Source organism: Ammodytes marinus (genome assembly GCF_949987685.1).
Source record: "Ammodytes marinus genome assembly, chromosome: 1".
Lineage (NCBI taxonomy): Eukaryota > Metazoa > Chordata > Actinopteri > Uranoscopiformes > Ammodytidae > Ammodytes > Ammodytes marinus.
The window spans coordinates 32,363,328-32,384,109 of record NC_137230.1 but is presented as its reverse complement, the minus strand read 5'-3'; the positions used below and the strand labels follow the sequence as shown (position 1 = coordinate 32,384,109).

At 40.7% G+C, this 20,782-nt stretch overlaps 1 protein-coding gene across 1 annotated transcript; it reads left to right on the top strand.

The window, feature by feature from the left end:
* The first annotated feature begins 4,273 nt into the window (after positions 1–4,273).
* On the top strand, positions 4,274–20,700 carry mmp2 (matrix metallopeptidase 2). Its single transcript, XM_080026961.1, has 13 exons — positions 4,274–4,619; positions 4,835–5,061; positions 6,132–6,280; positions 7,206–7,334; positions 8,111–8,284; positions 9,307–9,480; positions 10,582–10,755; positions 11,891–12,046; positions 12,359–12,518; positions 16,320–16,456; positions 17,265–17,424; positions 17,740–17,849; positions 19,556–20,700. The coding sequence occupies exons 1-13, from the start codon at positions 4,464–4,466 to the stop codon at positions 19,657–19,659; spliced, it is 2,010 nt and encodes a 669-aa protein (XP_079883087.1). The 5' UTR covers positions 4,274–4,463; the 3' UTR covers positions 19,660–20,700.
* The last annotated feature ends 82 nt before the right edge of the window (positions 20,701–20,782 follow it).

The window sequence follows — 20,782 nt, the reverse complement described above, 5'->3', positions numbered from 1 at the left end:
TATTGCGTCTCAGAGCGTCACGGACTAACCTTTCGCAACTGCCAAGAATGTGATTAATTTTTTAAATACAGCTGTTGACCTATTATTGAGACGGAGAGGAGCCACCGGAGACACTCGTCTCATCTCCTCTCTGTATAATGGAATGCATTATTGCATCAGTGTTTACAAGGCGCGCTAAAAGAGAAACAGAATGAGGGAGAAAGCATTAAATAAAGCAATTCGGCTAATGTCGCTTTGGGCCCCCTGACACATGCACACACACACACACACACACACAAAATGTCAATCAAAAACTCGCAAATTCTTTGATTCATTGCGGTTTGCTCTGGCAGTTTTCATCTGAGAGAAGAGTGGTGACACAATGTGGAACAATAATTGCCCCTGCAGTGTTAAAGTCCTCCAGTGTCTTGGTGCATTCATAAATAAAATATGTTCAAGATAATGGATTTATGTTCAATAATTCATCATCGGAATGTTTCACACCCAGTGATATAATGTGTGTCACAGTCGTCTGTAACACACTGCTTAGCCAAATTAAGTTATCTTGAAACAGATTTATTGACGGGGCCCGTTGCTGCATTCATTTACTCAGCAACCATTGCTTAATTACTCCTGCAAAAAGCACATAAAACAAACAATGCCAAAACGCTGATTCTAAAGCACTCAGTGTCAGTATTAACTACACACCCACCAGGCTAACTGTGCATTCAAGCATGGACTTAATACACTACCGACATTACATACTCCACTCGTACATACAAGCAAGGGCGTAGGTTTTTTTTTCAACATTTTAAGGGGGAAACATTTAAAGCAGTGGATCTGGGGGTCATCCCCAACATTTTGAAGTCAAACAACTTCATTTCCTGCCTTTTGTTTTAATTTGTATTAACCAATTTGTGCATTTTCTGCATTAGTTCATGGTGGAATTGTTTTTATTCCAAGGAAAATACAACAGTCAGGTTCCCATTGACACAAATATAATGGAGCTAGTCAGAGTTGTCGGCAAAGTTCTCATCTGGAGAGAAGGAGGTTGTCTTTCATGTTTTTTTGAGGTGACAAATACATTCTTAATATCTATGGGGACATATCCCTTGCATCCCCCCAGAAATCAACACCTATGCTTACAAGCACTCTGAGTTGGAGTGAGAGGAGAGGAGCGTATGGCACTGCAATGGGGAGCGCAATATTTGTCATTCATGACCTCAGTGCTCCCCAGCCATACGGACGCTTTTGGTTTGATGACCCTTCAGAGAATCTACAGTCTGGGTCCTTTACAAGAGCCAGAGGGCCAGGGAGAGGGGGCACCAGGGTGACATCCAGGGCTGAGGTCTGTTCAGCTGGACTGGGGTCAATCAGGAGCCCAGGCCTGAAGAAGATCCAAAGCCAGCTGGAGAGCCATGCTACTACTGGCCCCTTCATGTCCAGAATGTGTCCCATTCCAAGAGGGAACACAGACGCACACACACACACACACACACACACATACACACACACACACACACACACACACACGCGCGCGCGCGCACGCACGCACGCACACACACAGACAGACATGTACACGCAAAGACACAAACACACACACACACACACACACACAGGGAAGAGTCGCAAAAAGAGGCTACGCAGGAGGGATCCACTCATCCTCATAATTAATGACATGAGTTGGTAAGGTGGAGGACCAGAGCAAAGCATATTGCAGCATCGCAATACATGTGTAGAAGATGTAGGCTACAAGATGTAGAAATCCCCGAAAGTCATTCAGACTGAAAATTAATCGTCCATAATGAAGAGCAGTGGAGAAAGTATTCAGATCATTTAAAATACAAAAAGACAAACTGCATTGAAAATGGTTCCAAAGTAAAGTCTGTAAATATTATCAGGAAAATGTGCTTAGAGTATTGAACATAAAAGTCCTCAATGCAGATATGACTGTTCTTCTATATATTGGATTTTAATTCAAGTACTTACAGCCCACCTTGGATGAAGGGGACATACATTACGTACGTTGTATATTATGTTGCAATGTAAATGTTGAAGTAAAAATCAGCTCCACTAGTGTCATGCAAGGCCTGAAACCATGATTGTGTTTAAATCAGCCATCTCTGCAACAAACAAATACAAATGGAAGAGAGAGACGCTCCCACAATCAAAAGCAACAAGACACACATTTTAGAAAAAGCAGTATTTCATCAACGAAAAAAAACTCACACATTGTGATGCGCCTCCATCCAGATGAATCTTAGGCATTCAAGGAAGGCTAAAAAAAAGAAGAAAGAAAGAAAACAATTTACATGCAAATCAAACCTTATCATCACAATCCTTTTATGCCACTTCCCCCAACCTGCAACATTGCCTTCATATGCACAAAAGGCATTCAATTACTGTAGCTGTGGCTCAACTTTTCGCATCTCAGCGTTTTTTTTTTTCTATTTGGAGAGGCAGGCCCATGTACATTTAATAGGTAGCCATTCTGTTTCTCCCGGTCTCTGCCAGAGATCACTGTGTGAGTGTGTCGGTGTGAGGAGATGGCGGCATGTATCAGTGCATGAAATAAAGCTCCTGCTCCAAAGTGACAGGCCCCTGGATACTGTTGGCAAATGGATGTTAAATTCACTCTGCGAACCACCAACAGCAGCCTCCTCCTCCTCCTCGGCTATATGAAAAATTAACTGCACTCTGGCTAAAGGGAAAGGGGGGGGGAATTGCTTTGCTATAGAGAGATACCACGAAATCCTGTTTGCCGAGCTATCCATCTGTCAGACGTCTTTGCAAAAGAAAGTCCTTCAGCCTTCTCTATTAAATAGTCATAGCGGATTACTCTGAACAGCACACGAGAGAGAGAGCGGAAACAAAGAGATGTCAAAGAGAGTTAGGGGAAATCCTAAATCTATACCGTGGACTTCAAGACAGCAAAGAAGACTGGCTCCAAGGGCCGCACAACAGACAGGGGTGCTAGGCGTGTGTCAGCCACCAGAGGGCAGTGATACTAACCGCTGCAAAGCTGAACTTTGATGCAAATGCAGATGTTAAATGTAAAAAAGGGAATGTGAACTTATGTCTCTGCTTTTATTGAGTCTCCTGTGTCTTTCAATTGTTTGCTGGTTTGGCAGTGCAATCTTCAAAATAAGAACAAGCTGGTAAAAAACGTTATTGTACCATGATTGTAAGATTACAGGTGTTTCCTTCAGTGACCTTCAGCACATATGAAGCGAGGGTGTTCTCTGGTGACAGTTGATTATATAGATCTGGTCCTGTGTTTATGTTGCATTGCACTGTATGTATTGGTTGTGACTACTGTATGTAAAGCTATTTGCCCCACGGGGACAATGGAATTTTACTCTATACTCTACTCTACTCTACTCTACTCTACTCAACTCTACTCTACTCTACTCTACTCTACTCTACTATACTGTACTCTTCTCTACTCTACTCTACTCTACTCTACTCAGTGTGTCCACAGGGATAGGGCATACATCTTCTCAATTTAATAAATTATCTCACAAAGCCCATGAATGACTTACACCACAATGGGTATAATGTATGAGAAAAATACTGATTATTATATAAGACATTAAAATATCAATTTCGAATTTGTATATGCTGCAAAAATTAAGAATAAGAAAACGATAACTAACCTCATACCAGGTTTGTGGTTTAAATTATGGTTCCCTTTAAACCTGGTGCTGAGGTGTGTTTTCACATCTCGCCACCAGATGTTGACATTGTACTTTAAATAACTTTGGGCCTGTGATCTGTTATTATGATTTGAGGACAATATAATACGCAACTGCTGTGGAAATATGTTTTCCTGAAATGATAAAAGGTAGCAAAAAATGCATGAAGGGGGGGATGCAGGCCTGCAGAGACATTGAAATACAAAGATGTGAAGCCTATTAGTGATGCCAAGTGCATGTAGGCCTATTCCAGATCGGCCATGTATCAGATGTTGATTGGAGCTTATCAGCAAGCATGATGGTAAATTCATGATTTATCACATCCAAGTTTTGCCACGTTTAGAGTGCGTCATGAAAGGAGTCCAATATGCATCAATAGGTAATTGCAATACATTTACCGTCTGCAGTCCAACGTTATTTACATCAGCAATAAATGGACATGTCTGGACATAATACTCACTCATGGTTTGTACAGACGAGGTTGAAGGTTAGTAATCAACCATACAGTATGAGTAAGCCTGGAATTATTTGGATTCAGCAGCTCCCCCCGCTCATATTTCCCAACGAGGAGACTGCGCAGAATGTTGTCGGTGGGAGAGAGAGAAAAAAGTGCATGTGCAGCAAAACTGAGAAAGTTCATAGAGCGGAGGTGAAGGATGTCCCGTTAAGCAGGGGGAAAAAATCCTGCAGAGCAACAGAGGCAACACAAGCAGACGGGCTGAAAAAGAAGTGCAAGCAAGAGCGAAGTACTGCATTCACCACAGCGAAGACACCGTTTAACAAGGGAAAATGGGCTTCCCGTCGATATTTAGCTGTCGTCGGTTAGTTCTTAAAGTGTTTTTGGTTCATTTCATCGTCTTGCAAGCAACGTATGCTAAGCCTTCGCCTATTATCAAGTTTCCTGGAGACGATACAGCCCCCAAAACAGACAAAGAAGTTGCTCTGGTAAGTTGTTTATTTATTTAATTTTTGTCTTCTTCATCGAAGTATAAGTGGGTCAGTCGACTGCAGTACGTTTGTAGCCGTGCAATATAAAAACACAATTAACTTTTAGGAATAATTTGCACTAAAATTATTTATTTATTTATTTATTTAATATATTTTATTGCGAAACTTTCATTTCCATACTTAATCCTTATGCATTTATTTTTCTCCTCCAGCACTATCTGAACAAGTTTTACGGATGTCCACAAGACAGATGCAACCTCGTGATGCTCAAGGACACGCTGAAGAAAATGCAAAAGTTCTTCTCCCTGCAAGAGACCGGAGAGATTGATCAGGAGACGGTGGAGATCATGAAAAAGCCCCGCTGCGGCGTGCCAGATGTGGCCAATTACCAGTTCTTCCACAGGAAACCCATGTGGCAGAAGAAAGACATCACTTACAGGTCAGGGGGGAATTAATTAACATGCATGCACTTTTTCCGAAGAAGCATTTGGGTTAGCCTGCACTAATAGTGTTAAGTATAAAATGGGAGTGGGGGTCCAAATGTTCTGAAAAAGTCCAATAGTGACGTAATGGAGGTTTTAAGCAGAAGGGCCCATAAAAAAAGGGCTGCAAATGGGCCAATACAAGTAGATGTATTGCATGTATCACATCTAAACATAGATGATGTTTGCCAATCACAGAAAGGTAAAATAACTTGACCCCACCCACCAACATCTGCACATAAATCAAACCTCGACTTGACTTGGAACATTATAAGTATGAGTCACTTTATCAAACTCCAATTTTCCAGTTTGAACATCATAACGTCCAAACTCTTTGATAAGTGCACACAAGTATAAAAACAAAGCCAGAGTGTGTGTGTGTTTTCTTTGAGAGATGGACCACAGCGTAGCCCGGACTGACCCCCCCTCTCACTCAAAACTCCCCTCAAACTTCCAGTCTACCCCACCCCCATCCACACAGCTTACTGTGCTTGCATCTTGTGCCTTTGCTAACAGCAGCATTCCTACACAGTATGTGTCGGCCTTGTGTTTTTTTCAATCTCTTTGAGGGTTCACAACAATGTGGAATCGGTTTGTTTATATCAGCGTTTTTTTTGTGTGTGTGCCCCAGCCCCGATCGTTCCAGCTTGTCTGCTTGTGTGTTTGTTATAAGGAAGACTCTGAGCCAAAGACAATAACAACTAGAAGAGATCTCTCTGTTTTAAAGGAAAAGGGGGCTGCGTAGACAGAAACATAACAGAGGGTTGTGGCTGAACATTGTTTCAGAAGCCAGATGATTCATCTACTGTCTTCATCGCATTGGTGTTGCTGGATTCTTTTCCATGATCTTAAGTAGAGAAAATAGATCTCAGATGATATGTCCACAAACAACTCATAAAGCCAGCGTGACTATCCCAATTACACACAGATTTTTTATTATTTTTTTTATGATGATGTACTTTCTTTTCATTTCCCTTGTTTGTTGTTAGAGTGTTAGCATGCCACTGACTGTGTGCTACCTCTGTAGAATCCTGGGCCACACCCCCGACCTGGATGAGGAAGTGATAAACGACGCCTTCTTCAGAGCCTTCAAAGTCTGGAGTGACGTCACCCCGCTCACCTTCACCCGCCTCATGGACGGAGAGGCCGACATCATGGTTAACTTTGGCCGCAATGGTATGACATGTGCATAGACAATAAACAGTAGTTACTGTCGTATTTATAAGGACTGTAGTTAAAAGACATTTGGCACGCTGCCATGTTGCACCTCCATGTTTCTACAGTAGGACATAATGGACAAACTTTACGGCCTTGCACATTTTCGGCGGACGAAGAAGAAGTACTATTGAAAAAAAAGATAACTAAATACATCTTCACCTCATCACTGGACACAGTTGAAAGACTTGAGGCAGTGGTGGATGACGCCATCTTTAGTAACTAGCATCTTGTCCTCGAAAGCCACCGTATAGAGTAGTTCCTGTAAATTCTCCAAATGGGATGGGATAACAAGGGAGCGTTGCAATCTCGATTTTCACCACTATATTGCACCAAAATACACCATTACACACTGCACCCTTTTAGCACTCTAATAACCAACTTATGAAGATGTGGAGTTGCCTTTCACTTCAGAAGAGTAAGAACACAATTTAGGAAAGAGTTGAACAGAAGTTCACGGCCATGTTGACTGATGGTGAAGGAGAAACAACCCACATGTTGTTACAGTGACTCCGCATCCCCCAGAGCTACAATTTAGGAACACTTCATAGAATAATGGGAATGTTTCTCTTCACACGGGTGCATTCCAGTCATCCCAACTAAAACAACCTCTTTGATATCAACTCACACTGCCATAATATTTGTCTGTGTAGCCGGAGCCGACCTTGTCGAGAAATAATCTGTTATTTAAATTGGAACACAAACAGAAAGCAGCCATTTCAGGAGAAGAAATTATAAAAAAAAAGACAAGAATATTTTGATGTTTTTAATACACGTTCAAATGTATAAAAGTGTGAAATATTATTATCCTCAGACTGTTATTTTAAGTATTTCCTCTTTAAATAAACAGAAGAAGTGCATTAATATTGAATGATGTCATCCACAGAGCACGGAGATGGATACCCCTTCGACGGTAAAGACGGCCTGTTGGCTCATGCCTTCGCTCCAGGGCCGGGGATCGGGGGAGACTCCCACTTTGATGATGATGAGCAGTGGACGCTGGGAGACGGCCAAGGTAAAGGGGGGATTTTCAAACATGTATTACCAGAAGCTTGTTGAAACTTTTAGTGTTTAGTTCCATTAAATACATGGACTGCCATTTTGTTGGATTTTGCTTATCTGTATCCAGTCTTTTATTCAAAACAAAATTAGAGCTACATCTACAAGTGATTTGTAACAGCGAAAAGATGAAAGGGCAGACCTACATGCGTTTTGATAATAATACTTTAGACTTTTGGAATACTTTATTTGGATTTTTCTCAACTTTGTCTGAACTTCCTGGCACTGGATATGACAAACCTCAGCCATCTGGAAGCCGAAGAGAAAAAAGAAAAAAAACTCTCTTTTGAACGCGTTTGTTTCTGCACGCATTGACCCAGAAAAGTGTATGTGTTTCCCATTATTCAGATTCTCTTTTCTGAATTCATCATCTGTGCATAAGTAATATATACTGTAACTCTATTGTTTTCCTGTCTTATGTTATGAATTAGTCTTACAACACTTAAAATTAATAGTTTGTTTTAATGAAATCAGTGCCTTTGCTAGTTTAATCACATATACAGTATACAGTATAGATTTTGAACTGATAACCCTTTTAAAGGTGTTTTTATCTAGCTAAAACAATAATAAAGTTGACTCATGATATAGACCATATATCACATAGAACAACATATCATCTTAACATTGGTTGGGATTATGGAGGATGTTTACAGGGCATATAGTAAAAACAAAAGGTAATAGTTGAAATGTATAAATGTAATGTCAATTTGTTTCCATATTCTTTCCCAACAGTGGTGAAGGTGAAGTTTGGCAACGCTGACGGAGAGTTCTGTAAATTCCCGTTCAGCTTCCAAGGCACGGAGTACAAGAGTTGTACGTCTCAGGGTCGCGACGACGGCTTCCTCTGGTGCTCCACCACCTACAACTTTGATGACGACGGCAAATATGGCTTCTGCCCCCATGAGTGTAAGTCGGTAGTGTGGTCGTCTTTCTATTCCTTTTTAAAGTAATGACATATGGTTAAATGCTAAATGGACTCCACTTATATAGCGCCTGTCCCTGGTTTTTCACAGACTCAAAGCACTTAACATTGTTTTGTACACATTCACCCAATCACACACACAATCATACACCAATAGCAGCAGCAAGCTAACTATCGGGAGCAATTCGGGGTTCAGTGTCTTGCCCAAGGACACTTTGACATGTGGCGGGGAGGTGGGGGATCGAACCTCGGCACCGGCCCTGCACTCCAGTGGCCGACCGCCCTACCCACTTTGCCACAGCCGCCATATAGGGAAATGATGTCTCCTAACACAGTTTACTAGTGTTCTTATACATGTGTACTTTTATAGCCCCATCTGTAGTTATCACTATTACCGTCATGCCCTACTTGCATGTTACTGAACTATAAAATGAAGCAGTTTCTTGGCTTAGTTCGCGAATAATATGTCATATCAGATTATTTCAATTTTTCAAAGCGGTTGTGCTGATTTTGGACTGAAAGAAAGTTTGTTGAACAGTATGCCAGGAAAGTGGGTATTTTTTTTTTGTTTTGTTTTGTTTGGAGTGGATTATGGAATATTTTGTTTCCAATTCACTGCCCCATTTTAGATCTCTGGGCTTTGTTAAACATTTTGTTTATCTGTGTTATGATGTTGCTGTCCATGGTACTAACATGATCACATGTCTGTTTCATCTTAGTGCCAAAGTACACATGTACTGAGTTGTTGGATATGGTGAGAACATGAGTGAGGCCTGTTTATAATAATGCCGTCTGTTATGTTAAGATTGTCTAATGATAGAACAAAAAAGGAATTCTAATTCAGATTTCTCCTTTTATCTGAGCACTTTGTCTTGCATCACTATGTTGGATAAAGGTCTGAAATGCTTGCAATGATAATGCATTGGGACATGTTTAAAATGCATTGTGTATAGCTATTATTATCACTATATTACTTTATTGTATTGGTTGATATTTGTTTCTCCAGTGCTCTTCACCCTGGGCGGAAACGCAGACGGCGCTCCATGCAAATTCCCCTTCAACTTCCAGGGGGAGAAGTTTGACGGATGCACCACTTCAGGCAGGGACGACGGCTACCGCTGGTGTGCCACCACCGACGACTATGATGTAGACAAAAGCTTTGGGTTCTGCCCTGAAACTGGTAGGTGGTGTCATCTATCTATCTATCTATCTATCTATCTATCTATCTATCTATCTATCTATCTATCTATCTATCTATCTATCTATCTATCTATCTATCTATCTATCTATCTATCTATCTATCTATCTATCTATCTATCTATCTATCTATCTATCTATCCATCCATCCATCCATCCATCCATCCATCCATCCATCCATCCATCCATCCATCCATCCATCCATCCATCCATCCATCCATCCATCCATCCATCCATCCATCCATCCATCCATCCATCCATCCATCCATCCATCCATCCATCAATCTATCTAACATACTAAATACTACCTAGGGCTTAAAGTAAAACCATATTGTCTCTATCTGGTGCACATACTGTACATCCATTAATGTGTGCATGCATACTAACGTTTACTTCTGTTTATGTGTATGTCCTGTTGAAGGGTTATGTGCTGACTCTAGATGCATACAGTCAGTGAGCTTTAGTTGCTGTGTGTATTTTGATGTGCAGTGTATGGTGCCGTGCTGCGTGTTGATCCACTGGAATGTTCTGGCTGGGGTTTTGGGTCTTGCTCGCGGTCTGCTGAATGGCTGTGAAAGTATTTTAATGTGCAGTGGTGGGGCTGATTTTCCATTCTGTCAGTAGTGGGGCTGGCTTAAGGGTTGATGTATTGGAGCAGTATGGAGACAGAAAGAGGAACAATCACTGGAGCTTTCATCCATTACTAACTTATTATAAGTGCAATGCTGTTGTGAAACTTTGCATGAATCTGAAAAATTATATATTTCTTTATTAAAAAAAAAACAGCACACACCTGTACAAAAGCAGTCTTGCCAGATTTGAAAATGCTCTCTCTTTGAAAAGAAAGTCAATGTGGGCGGAGGCTCTTTCATTTTGGTTCCCAGTAGATAAGTTATAGATGCCGTGCCGTGGGTGCTGTGCCAATACTTTCAACAGCACCTGCGCTCACTCCACCGTATAATACAAACCAAATTGTTCTGAAAAAAAAATGTTGGCACGTGAGTTAGTTCATTAAAAAGTTAAGTTAACTAATTTCTCTCCCTTATTTTGCGTTAACCGGTTTACCTTTCCTTGCCCCTTCCAGCCATGTCGACAGTGGGAGGGAATGCCGAGGGAAGCCCCTGTGTCTTCCCCTTCACCTTCCTGGGAGACACTTACGACGCCTGCACCGCCTCGGGACGCAGCGACGGCAAGATGTGGTGCGCTTCCACCAAGAGCTACGACGATGACCGCAAATGGGGATTCTGTCCTGACCAAGGTATGAATGCTTCTGCTTCACCCATTTTGATCTGAATGTTTTAATTGTTTTTGTCTGTTTGTCAGCTTGTTGTTTATTTGCATTGTATATAGTGTATGTATTGTAATTTTTAACTCAATGTCATTCCAAATTAGGGTAAACCCCTCAATTGATTTTTTCGAGGAAAAATAAAGGAAAATGTATGAATAAACTGTATTTTTGGACAGTTCTTGCTGTAGTTCTGGATTGCCAAAATCGACAGAACAATGGCTGCCTGTTGTTGTAGACAAATACTGGAAAAACTACAGTATGCATTAGTCAGTTTGTTGGTCAGAACACATTAACGATTATCAGTAAAGTAGTCAAGTCAAAAGTCGAACTTTATAGTCAATTCTGATACATGCAAGACATACACGTATATGTAGAGTGATCACATCACAAAACAGTATTATTCAGGCATTGGCCAAGCCTGGGCTCAGCTCTGTCAGGTTCTCATCTACACTCTGGAGACATTGGAGGGCATCTTTGTATACTGCAAGTGTTGTATGCTGATCTCTTATTTTATTTTTATTTTATTTCTTTTTAATCTGCATGCATTGGTGTGCTTTTTGTTGTTATTTATGTATTGACTCTATTTTTTTATACATTGTACTATGGATCTTCATGTGTCCTGAATAAAATCATATATATATATATACATACGAATCGAAAGTAAAGCTCCGTGTCATGTTTAGGCTAGTCTGAGTTATCCTAATGAGGAGAAGGCAAGTCATTTGGCACTACTAAGAAACATTATGTCTTATTTATGTGAATCAAAATCCACCTCTCGAAAACTTTATACTGAAAGAACTATTCATATTATCTTGTTCTCATTTTCCATTTCAAGTAGCTACCAGGAACTTTCAAATATTTCTTTAACTTTCAAACATTATAGGGAACAACAAACGAGACCATAATTGCAAAGAATGCTTATTTTGTATAGATTTTCTCAATACATATATACTTCTATAGGTATTAATAGTAATACAGCTTTTGTCCAAAGGGGCCGCTAGAATTAACACAAATTGAAAGTTCCTTGTAGCCACTTGAAGTATCAGTATTTTACAAAGAGATATCCACAGTATCGTTAACTTCTTTGGGTCACCTGTTGTTCCAGGCTACAGTTTGTTCCTGGTGGCCGCCCATGAGTTTGGTCACGCCCTTGGCTTGGAGCATTCTCAGGACCCCGGTGCACTGATGGCCCCAGTCTACACCTACACCAAAGACTTCAGACTCTCTCAGGACGACGTCAATGGCATCCAGGAGCTGTACGGTGAGATGACATGTCAACTGTGGCTATTTCCCTGGGCCTAACGTTAAAAAAAATATATATACAGGTATATATAAAATGGTAAATGGACTTGACTTATATAGCGCTTTCTAGACGATTTTCTCAGCCCCAAAGCGCTTTACATGTCTTACCACATTCACCCATTCATACACACACTCATACACCGATGGCAGTAGCTGCCAAGCAAGGCGCTCTCTGAACCATATAGTTTTTCCTAATGGAAGGAATAGTTGATGTACTGTGAAAAATACTTCCTTCAATGATTAAATATTCTGGTAAATGTCTTATGAACAGGCGCATCCACAGGAGGAGGTGGAGGAGGAGGAGGAGGAGGAGGAGGCAAGCCTGTGTCTCCCACCCAGAATCCAGTCACTCCCATGGATCTCTGTAAAGAGCCCGTTATCTTTGACGCTGTAGCACAGATCAGAGGGGAGACCTTCTTCTTCAAGGACAGGTAATCAAAACATATCAAATAAGTAGTCCTAATATGGTGTTCACTATTGCCAAAAATCAAAAAATCTAAGTTCTCGACCATGGTGTTTGAACATGCTTGCAGCAATGTGTCCGCTAGCTCTCTTGAGTGCTAAATGCAATATGAGAACCATGTTAGCCAAAGTCTGGTTGAATTGAATTACTATGATATATGGGTGGAACAACAAACTCAACCCAATAGCCTACTTCACACTCTATGGCTCTCTTTTTTCGGTTTGTAACTTACTAATTATTCTACTTTTTTTATTACAGTCATGCTACAGTACTAGTTCGGACTAAACTAGTCTAGTTTATCCACTCTAGCCACTTAATGGAAATGCACCTTATTTGCATTTCCTTTTCTTTTTCTGCAAACTCTCAAAATAATTATTCTCACATTAAGATGGAAACCTGGCTACTAAGAACTTTCAACATGAGGTTTCTTGTTAATGATTGTTTTGCACTATTGCGTGAAGATTGTGGTTTAGATTCCTGTTTGATGATGTGGCAATTAGTACAAGGAGGAAAACAAACCATCCCTCAACTCGTGCACTGACAACCAAAACAGTCATCACTCCTAAACACTGTCTCCAGCCCTCCATCGGCGCCAGTCAATCCAAAGTGTTGTAAGCTTACTGCGTCTACTGGCTAGAGTTTTTCTTTTCAAGTGCAAGAAGAGGAGTTGCATAAAGTGCTAGGGTTTGTGAGTCAGCATGTTGTGATCATTCTCGTCACAGAAGCAGAAGTTCTTTTACTGACAATTTTCCCCTGAGATTCCCTATAAACAAAAAACAAGTATGTGGTAGAAAGGGCACTGGTAGAAAAGACCAATTGCATCCCTATTAGGTATGATGTGTTGACGCTTCTTCTAGCTGTGCTGAAACATCCTCTGTGATTTTAACAGAGCTTGTTAAATCCATTTTGGAAATGTGTCCAAGGCAAATGAGCAGGGGTGAGCAGCATACCTGCCTAGCAAAGAGTGTAGTCTTTCACTTAGCTTAGTTTTCCTCTGGGGACATTTGAGTGAGAAACAAGCCACAATCTTGCTCAGAAAACTCCTGCTTTAATACAGGTTTACTTTGTACCTTGCTCTGGCTCTCTCTCCACACATTTTTGCAGTGATCGACAGAGCAGCACGGACACACTTTGGCCCAGTATTCGGAAATCAAGCTGGGGCTAAAACTTTTTTTTTTCTTTATTATTCTCTGAGGCTTGACAGAGACTTCAAATAATGATTTATTGTTCAACAGATTCAGTCTGAAGAACTATAAAACCATCAGAGGACTGTATCTGATAATCCTATGAACTGTACGTGATTGAATAATCTCGTAAAATGACATGGCATTGCTCTCCTACGATCATTCACTGTAAGACACAGAGTCCAAAATGCCATTTACATTGTGTGGTATTGGCAGCTTTGATGTTCATTATATTCCTTTTGGACCACTCCTTTTGGCCAATTACACTGTGTAAAACTATCATAATCCTTAATATTTTTTTAGCCAGCAAAAATAGGCGCATTCATTGGTCTGCAATGTACGGCAACTGAAACATGTCAAGGATTGCAAAGTTGCATACAGATATATTGGATTTACTACATCTCACTGTGTCTCTTGTGTAACCATACAATGTGCTGTGTTAAGTCGATTTGATATTCTTTGGAGTTCAGTTGCTATGTGAAAATGTGCCCGATCACAAGAAGACAGAACTGCTGTAAAGGAAATAATTCAGTACAAAATAATCTCACTGGAATGAGTTTACAGTATGGAATGAGAACCGAAGTTTGAGTTTAGTGTTGTTTCAGTACTGGCCTGTTGTTGTGACCTTCACAGAGATTTAACTAGTTGCATGAAGGCCACGTCATGTTTGAACATTGTAGAGCTTCGGTACAAGCCAAATTATACGACTTCATAGCAATAGCATTGCCCTCTGGGTAATACTCACTTGACTCTCCCATGGTTAAAGTAGAATTCCCCTTTTTTCTCCTGGCTCAGCATATTTACTATGATGCAGGACAAATGACATGATGAGATGAGGAATGCTTGTAACACTCCCTGCGCTCAGCATAAAACTGTGTCTGTCTCTAATCGAGGCTCAAGAAGAAGGCAATTACAAAGTCTGTCTCTTAGAAACTGTTTGCCCAATGTACTGACAAGGTGTGTTGCCAGCACGTACCCCTTGCTCTTACCCTTGTACCCTAGCATTCAGCCTACAGAAACTGTTTGTATAATACAGTATTCAGTCAGTCTGGGCAGCACCTTTGTCAGAACCACAACAGAAAACCAGCTACTTGTGTGTGTGTGTGTGTGTGTGTGTGTTTACAGAGTAGCCGAAACAAACTCACGTTGTTTTAATAAAGGAGGTTGTTAAAATATTTGCAACTGCGATGTTATTTCATGCTGCACTCAGTAGTTTTCCACACAACAGGACACAGTAAAGTTGAATACCGTTCTGAGTCGTTAGTGGTGTACAGCAGCCTGCAGCTCTTCATCTAGCAGCTTGCTCTGGCTGATCTTTGACTCTGTAATGTTCAAAATGACTAAGGTTTTTGTAGACACATTTATTTTGATGAACGATCGTGGTCAGTACTTTTCTAACCGCCATGACAAACGCATTGGGTTTTCCCGCTGCTTCTTCCCGAAAAGTGAGTCTGCGTTTCAAATCTTTCACTTTTATTGTGAACTAGCAGCAGTTTTTTTTTGCATTAGCAGTTACTTATTGGACAGGAAACAGTGCCGTGTGATAGGTTGGCAATATGAATCCATGGCAGGAATGGTGCAAACTGTACGCATAGTTAATGGTTACTGCATACAAATTCTAAGCAAAAATAGCATCAAAAATGGGGTTTGATTTAATGAAAATCGTAAGGAGTTTTAACTTTGAAGCAGGCTAGCACATGGAGTATTGAGAATGTTTATTTAATCACCAGTTGGCCTTTCCACTGAATCTGTTTCCAGATGACAGTATCAAGATTAATACGTACACTTTGGATCGATCACGGGACTTTTAGAACAACTACATCAGATGTTATTGTGAGACCCTAAAGCCCTTTAAATGAACATCATGGCTGCTGCTGGTTTCTTGTCAGAATAGTTTTGCTGTTGCATCGTAATGCATTACAGTCCTTAAAAATGGATTTCCGACTTGAATGCTTGAGGTCTCAGCAATGGTTTAATCTCGTCAAGATCTCAATATCCTGTTAGCTATGAACCGGCCACATGAGCAAATAATGTATATATTTTATGTTCATAATTAAATCGAGACAGGAAGAAAAGACAGAAAAGCCCTCTGGGTGGGACACTGCAATTTAACAATTTAATCTACAAAAACACTGCTAAAATAATGCAATTTATAGTTCCGATTGAACATGTCTGCTCGTTCATCATGACAAATGTATAGGCTACACCACTCTATGTACAGTATGTATAGTGAACTTCTAATTTACTTTTCAACTTATCTTTATCGCAACTAATTTTTGGCAATTGGGAGATCCCTCTTCTTTCTAGAAAATAGGTCAGTGGAAAAGAGAGAGAGTGTTGGGAAGCTGCCGTTGTTGTGCAGCTGTGTATTGGAAATCCGGGCAAGATAGGTCTTGTTCCACTGGCGTCGGCAGCCTTAAGACCTAACGACTACCAGATGCTCATGAATCAGGCCATTGTGGCTGGCTCGCTCGGCCCAGTGAAGCATTTGCACTAAAAAACTCCTCGTAATGCACACACAAAAACACACACACACACACACACAACCTTACAAGCCACTCATGCACTCACTCCCTTTCTGCCAGGTTCCTGTTCAGGTCAACCAACTTTAGAGGCAAACCCACCGGCCCAATGCTGGTGGCCACCTACTGGCCTGATCTGCCTATCAAGATAGACGCTGCATATGAAAACCCACTGGAGGAAAAAACTGTCTTCTTCGCAGGTAGAGTATGGTGGACCTCAAGTAGAATAGAAAACTGTATAAAATGCATGATTTAGACCTTGATATATTGATGTTGTACTAAAAGAAATGAACTGTGTGCACACACTCTCTTCATATCCTCCCTGTGTGTCTGTGGTTATCAGAGAAACAGACAGTTCCAGTAGCATGAGTAATGAAGAGGTGTCTCCATTCTTTCCCTTACTGGTCAGCCGTTTTTTTTCTTTTCTACGAATTGAAACATTAGGAGAAGTAGGAATGTTGGCGGAGCGTTCGTGTGTGTGTGTGTGTGTGTGTGTGTGTGTGTGTGTGTGTGTGTGTGTGTGTGTGTGTGTGTGTGTGTGTGTGTGTGTGTGTGTTTGTGTGTGGTGTGCACTCCTGGGAGACTTGAGATATTCCACCATAGTTATTAGTGGTTTTATGAAGGATTCTTTGCATTTTACTGATATGACAACATTCCTGAATACTGAGGGAATTGTCTTAATATATTTGTCAGCTTTGAGGGCATTAAAGGTGATGTCAGCGATTTTGGAGAACGCTTTTTTGTTAAAATCCCTTTTCTCTCAATAACAGTGAATATCTCCTTGTGAGCCGCAACCTGTCCGTGCTGTGTATGCACTGAAAAACAATCCAGTGTGACACAGCCTAGACTCTGTAAACTGACATCTTGCTAGCTAACTACTGTGGGCCCCTTTGTTTACATAGCCTAGGGCCTGTGTAATACCACCTGCTTTTGCTAATTCGAGGATAAACAGTATATAGCATATCGTGTTGCATTCATTTAAACAACATGTTTTTTTTTCTTATTTAGGCAACGAGATGTGGGTGTACAAAGGTGATGAGTTGGAGCGAGGCTATCCCAAGAGGCTCTCCAGTCTGGAGCTCCCCACCGACGTGAAACGCATCGATGCCACCTTCAACTTCAGGAAGAACAGGAAGACTTATCTGTTTTCAGGGGACAAATTCTGGAGGTGAGCATGAGACAAATGTGATGTCACCATTTTGGAGCCTAAATAACTTGGCTGATGCACACCCTAGCTTGTGCTTCTGGATGATGTAATCACTTCTTACTGTTGCGCTGGGTGACATCTGGAACTGTTTAGCGTTAGCTGTGACCTAAGCTGCCCTGTTCACCACAACAACTCTGTTAACCATTGCACAACATGGGAATTCGTAGTGCTGACGACTTAGCCTACTGCAAATTATGGGTGCTCCGTGTGTGTGTGTGTGTGTGTGTGTGTGTGTGTGTGTAAGAATTAATCAAATGCATTTCACCATGTGTACAGATACGACGAAGATAAGAAGAGAATGGACACTGGCTTCCCTAAACTTATTGCAGATTCTTGGAATGGAATCCCAGATGAGATTGACTCTGCCTTCACTCTTAACGGCATTGGTAATTAATTCTTCTTTTTACAATGACTGTGGATTAGGATGTTCTGCATGATTTGAAAATGGAAAAAAATCTGACCAGTAAATAGCAGCACAAGTTGTGTCTGCATAAACTAAACCGGAAAATGATACAGACTTAAAGCCACTACGAGTAACATGGCACGTTGGCGTCCCCTTTGGACAAAAGCGGTAGTATTTTTACGACGCCCGCTGTCGCAAAGCTGTTTTCTAGCTCGTGCCAGGCGTGCGAGTGTGAACTGAGAAGGGCGCAATATAGTGCATGTCCGTGTGTTGAAAGTGTGAGGACTCTTTTCGGCTCCGTGAGAGTAGTTTTGACACTGCATCAACTAATGCCAGTCAGTGCTACACACACCTGATTGCAATGAGTTGATGCAGCAGCGTCACCGAACTACTCTCTCTCACACGGAGCTGAAAGATTACGTGTCCTCACAGAAAGCGAATGAACGAGAGACGGCAGTTAGTATGGATCACGATGAGGTAATGTGTTTACGGCACCATTAGTTTCAGTCTGATTTTCAAGTGCCTTCCAAAAAGCACTGTTGATTGTCAGACATTGCCAACCCAAGACCCATGTTGTTAGCATTGCTGGTAATTACCCAATGACCAACATCATGTTGTTACAACATGCATTCTGAAAACAAACTAATATTTTACAGCATTAAATACATGCTTCGCTAATGCACGTGAAAAATATTGGTTGTAGAACAATGAGTAAAGAAAAAACTAGTACAACTTTATGGAAACCTAAGGGAAAGTTTTTATTGTGGTGAAAAGTAAATATTTTTTTGTGGTTGTGGTGCTACAATAATAACTGAAGCTACGTGTTCTAGTTTACTGTCTATGGACTAGCATTCTTTCTGGTTAGATCACAGTCAAATCCAGTCAGCTCTATCAGTGAGTCTGGCCCTCTGCCTCTGTTAATAAAAGCCATACACCGCAACCAAAGCAATGACGCCATTTAGCTTGAAATGACCAGTTTAGAGGAACTGACTGTTCAAAGGAAAGTGAGGAAATACACCAGGCCAAAGGGAGTACATCTGAAGTTATATGGAGTCTAGTTAAGACAGTCATAAGGAGAGCAGTTACTTAAAGTCTCTTAATGCCTTCATTTGCTGTAAGTGAACACAACATGGTGGCTAATGTTAGCTATATTCTGCATTGCAACTTCATTGCAAGAAATATACGGTGGTGAATTTTCTCCACCATCTGTAAACTTCCTGTCACTGTCAGCCATGTTCCCTTTAGGTTTGAGGTGGTGTGTGCACATTTTTTTTGTGTATGGCAAGCGACCAGGGATTTTTCCATTACTGCTCTTTCCTAACATAGCCTACACACATTACTGTAAGTGAGTATCACATTGCCCCTTCCCCACACAGTCAACAAACATACGTATACAAAGGAAGTCTGTGCCCTGCTACAGAGGTGCCTCTGTATGCTTCCTGATTAGCATGATTCAGAAAGAGGCTTAATATTGGCTTCAGCAGAGCCTGATTGGAAGTTTCAATTCATGTTGCATTGATTCAGATTGATTATACTGTTAGTCTATATGCATCTTTTAAAGTTAAATTGTTTCACTTTTATTACATGGTAGCTTGTCACTCATTTTACATAAGAAATGCAAATTGGGAAGTATAATTTATAAATATACAGTATTTTACAAAAAGCCTGCATTGCGCTTTTTTTTCACAGATTACAGCTACTTCTTCAAAGGTAACCACTATTTCAAACTGGAGGACAGCAGCTTGAAGATCGTCAAGTTGGGTGAAATCACAAAGGACTGGCTCGGTTGTTGAGCGTTTTCCAGAAAAATGTCTCGCAACTGGCTAATTCCTGCAACGACATCTGGCCCCGGTTGAGGACATTGCCATTGTATCGCGCACAACTTGCGGTCGCCGCAGTGCACACTGTTGTAAGTTTTGACCCTGGCAACTCTGCACACTTCTGTGGGAGACCCATGTCCCTTCCCCCGCCTGTATAACCAGCCTCCAGCTTTGTAGAGAAGGGCACCTCTGGACCTTAAATGCACAGGCTGTACATAGGCAACTGGATATTTGCTATATACTGTGTGATGTTGACATTTCATGTGTTATGCCGATGCAGATTTATTACGATATGTACCCCCCAAGTTTCATTGTTTCTTGTTTTTTATTTTTTTTTTTAAGAAAACATTCAGACATCAGGTATGTCCACACTGCATTGAACGCAGTGCTATACTGTGCTGTGAGATATTGCCGTTTTTTTTTTTACGCAAATTTAATTTTGAAAGGAATTCATGTTGGTTTAGAAATACTTTTTTTTTTCCATTTGTACTATGTGCAGTTTATGAAATGTATCGTTTTTAATTGAATAACTTTGTCATTGTCATGCAATACATTTGACAAAAATGAATTTGCACAATGTGTGTTTGACCGAAAATGGTGCTTTAGAGATTGCTTTTTGCATTTAGTCCTATATATTTTATATTCATATCTTCTGGAGGTCAGAAAGTAGTATTCGCGGGCACACATTATTTTTCATTTGGTTAGCACTTTGTATAGGACTTTAAAAAGGGAACTGCTCAATATGGAGACCAAATTCTTTTCACCTCCATGTTGCATTTCCCTTCACTAATGGTACAGAGAGATTACAGGCACAGGTTGCCTCTAGAGGCTGTATTGGTTTGCTGCATGATGGAATCATGACAAGAGTACCACAGTAGTATTGTTTAATAATCCCTTTTTTATATTCTCTTTTCTTACTTGGGTTTTTAACAATACAGTCTTTGTGTTTTGTGTTGTTTTTAATGCTTGTGCACTTTTTTTTGTTACTGTCATAAATAAAGATTGTCAATATAATGTGGATCAGTGATATGTATCTGCAAAAAGCATTCATATGGGTGATTGACACTATTACGGGACTTATTATTATTTGATTAGA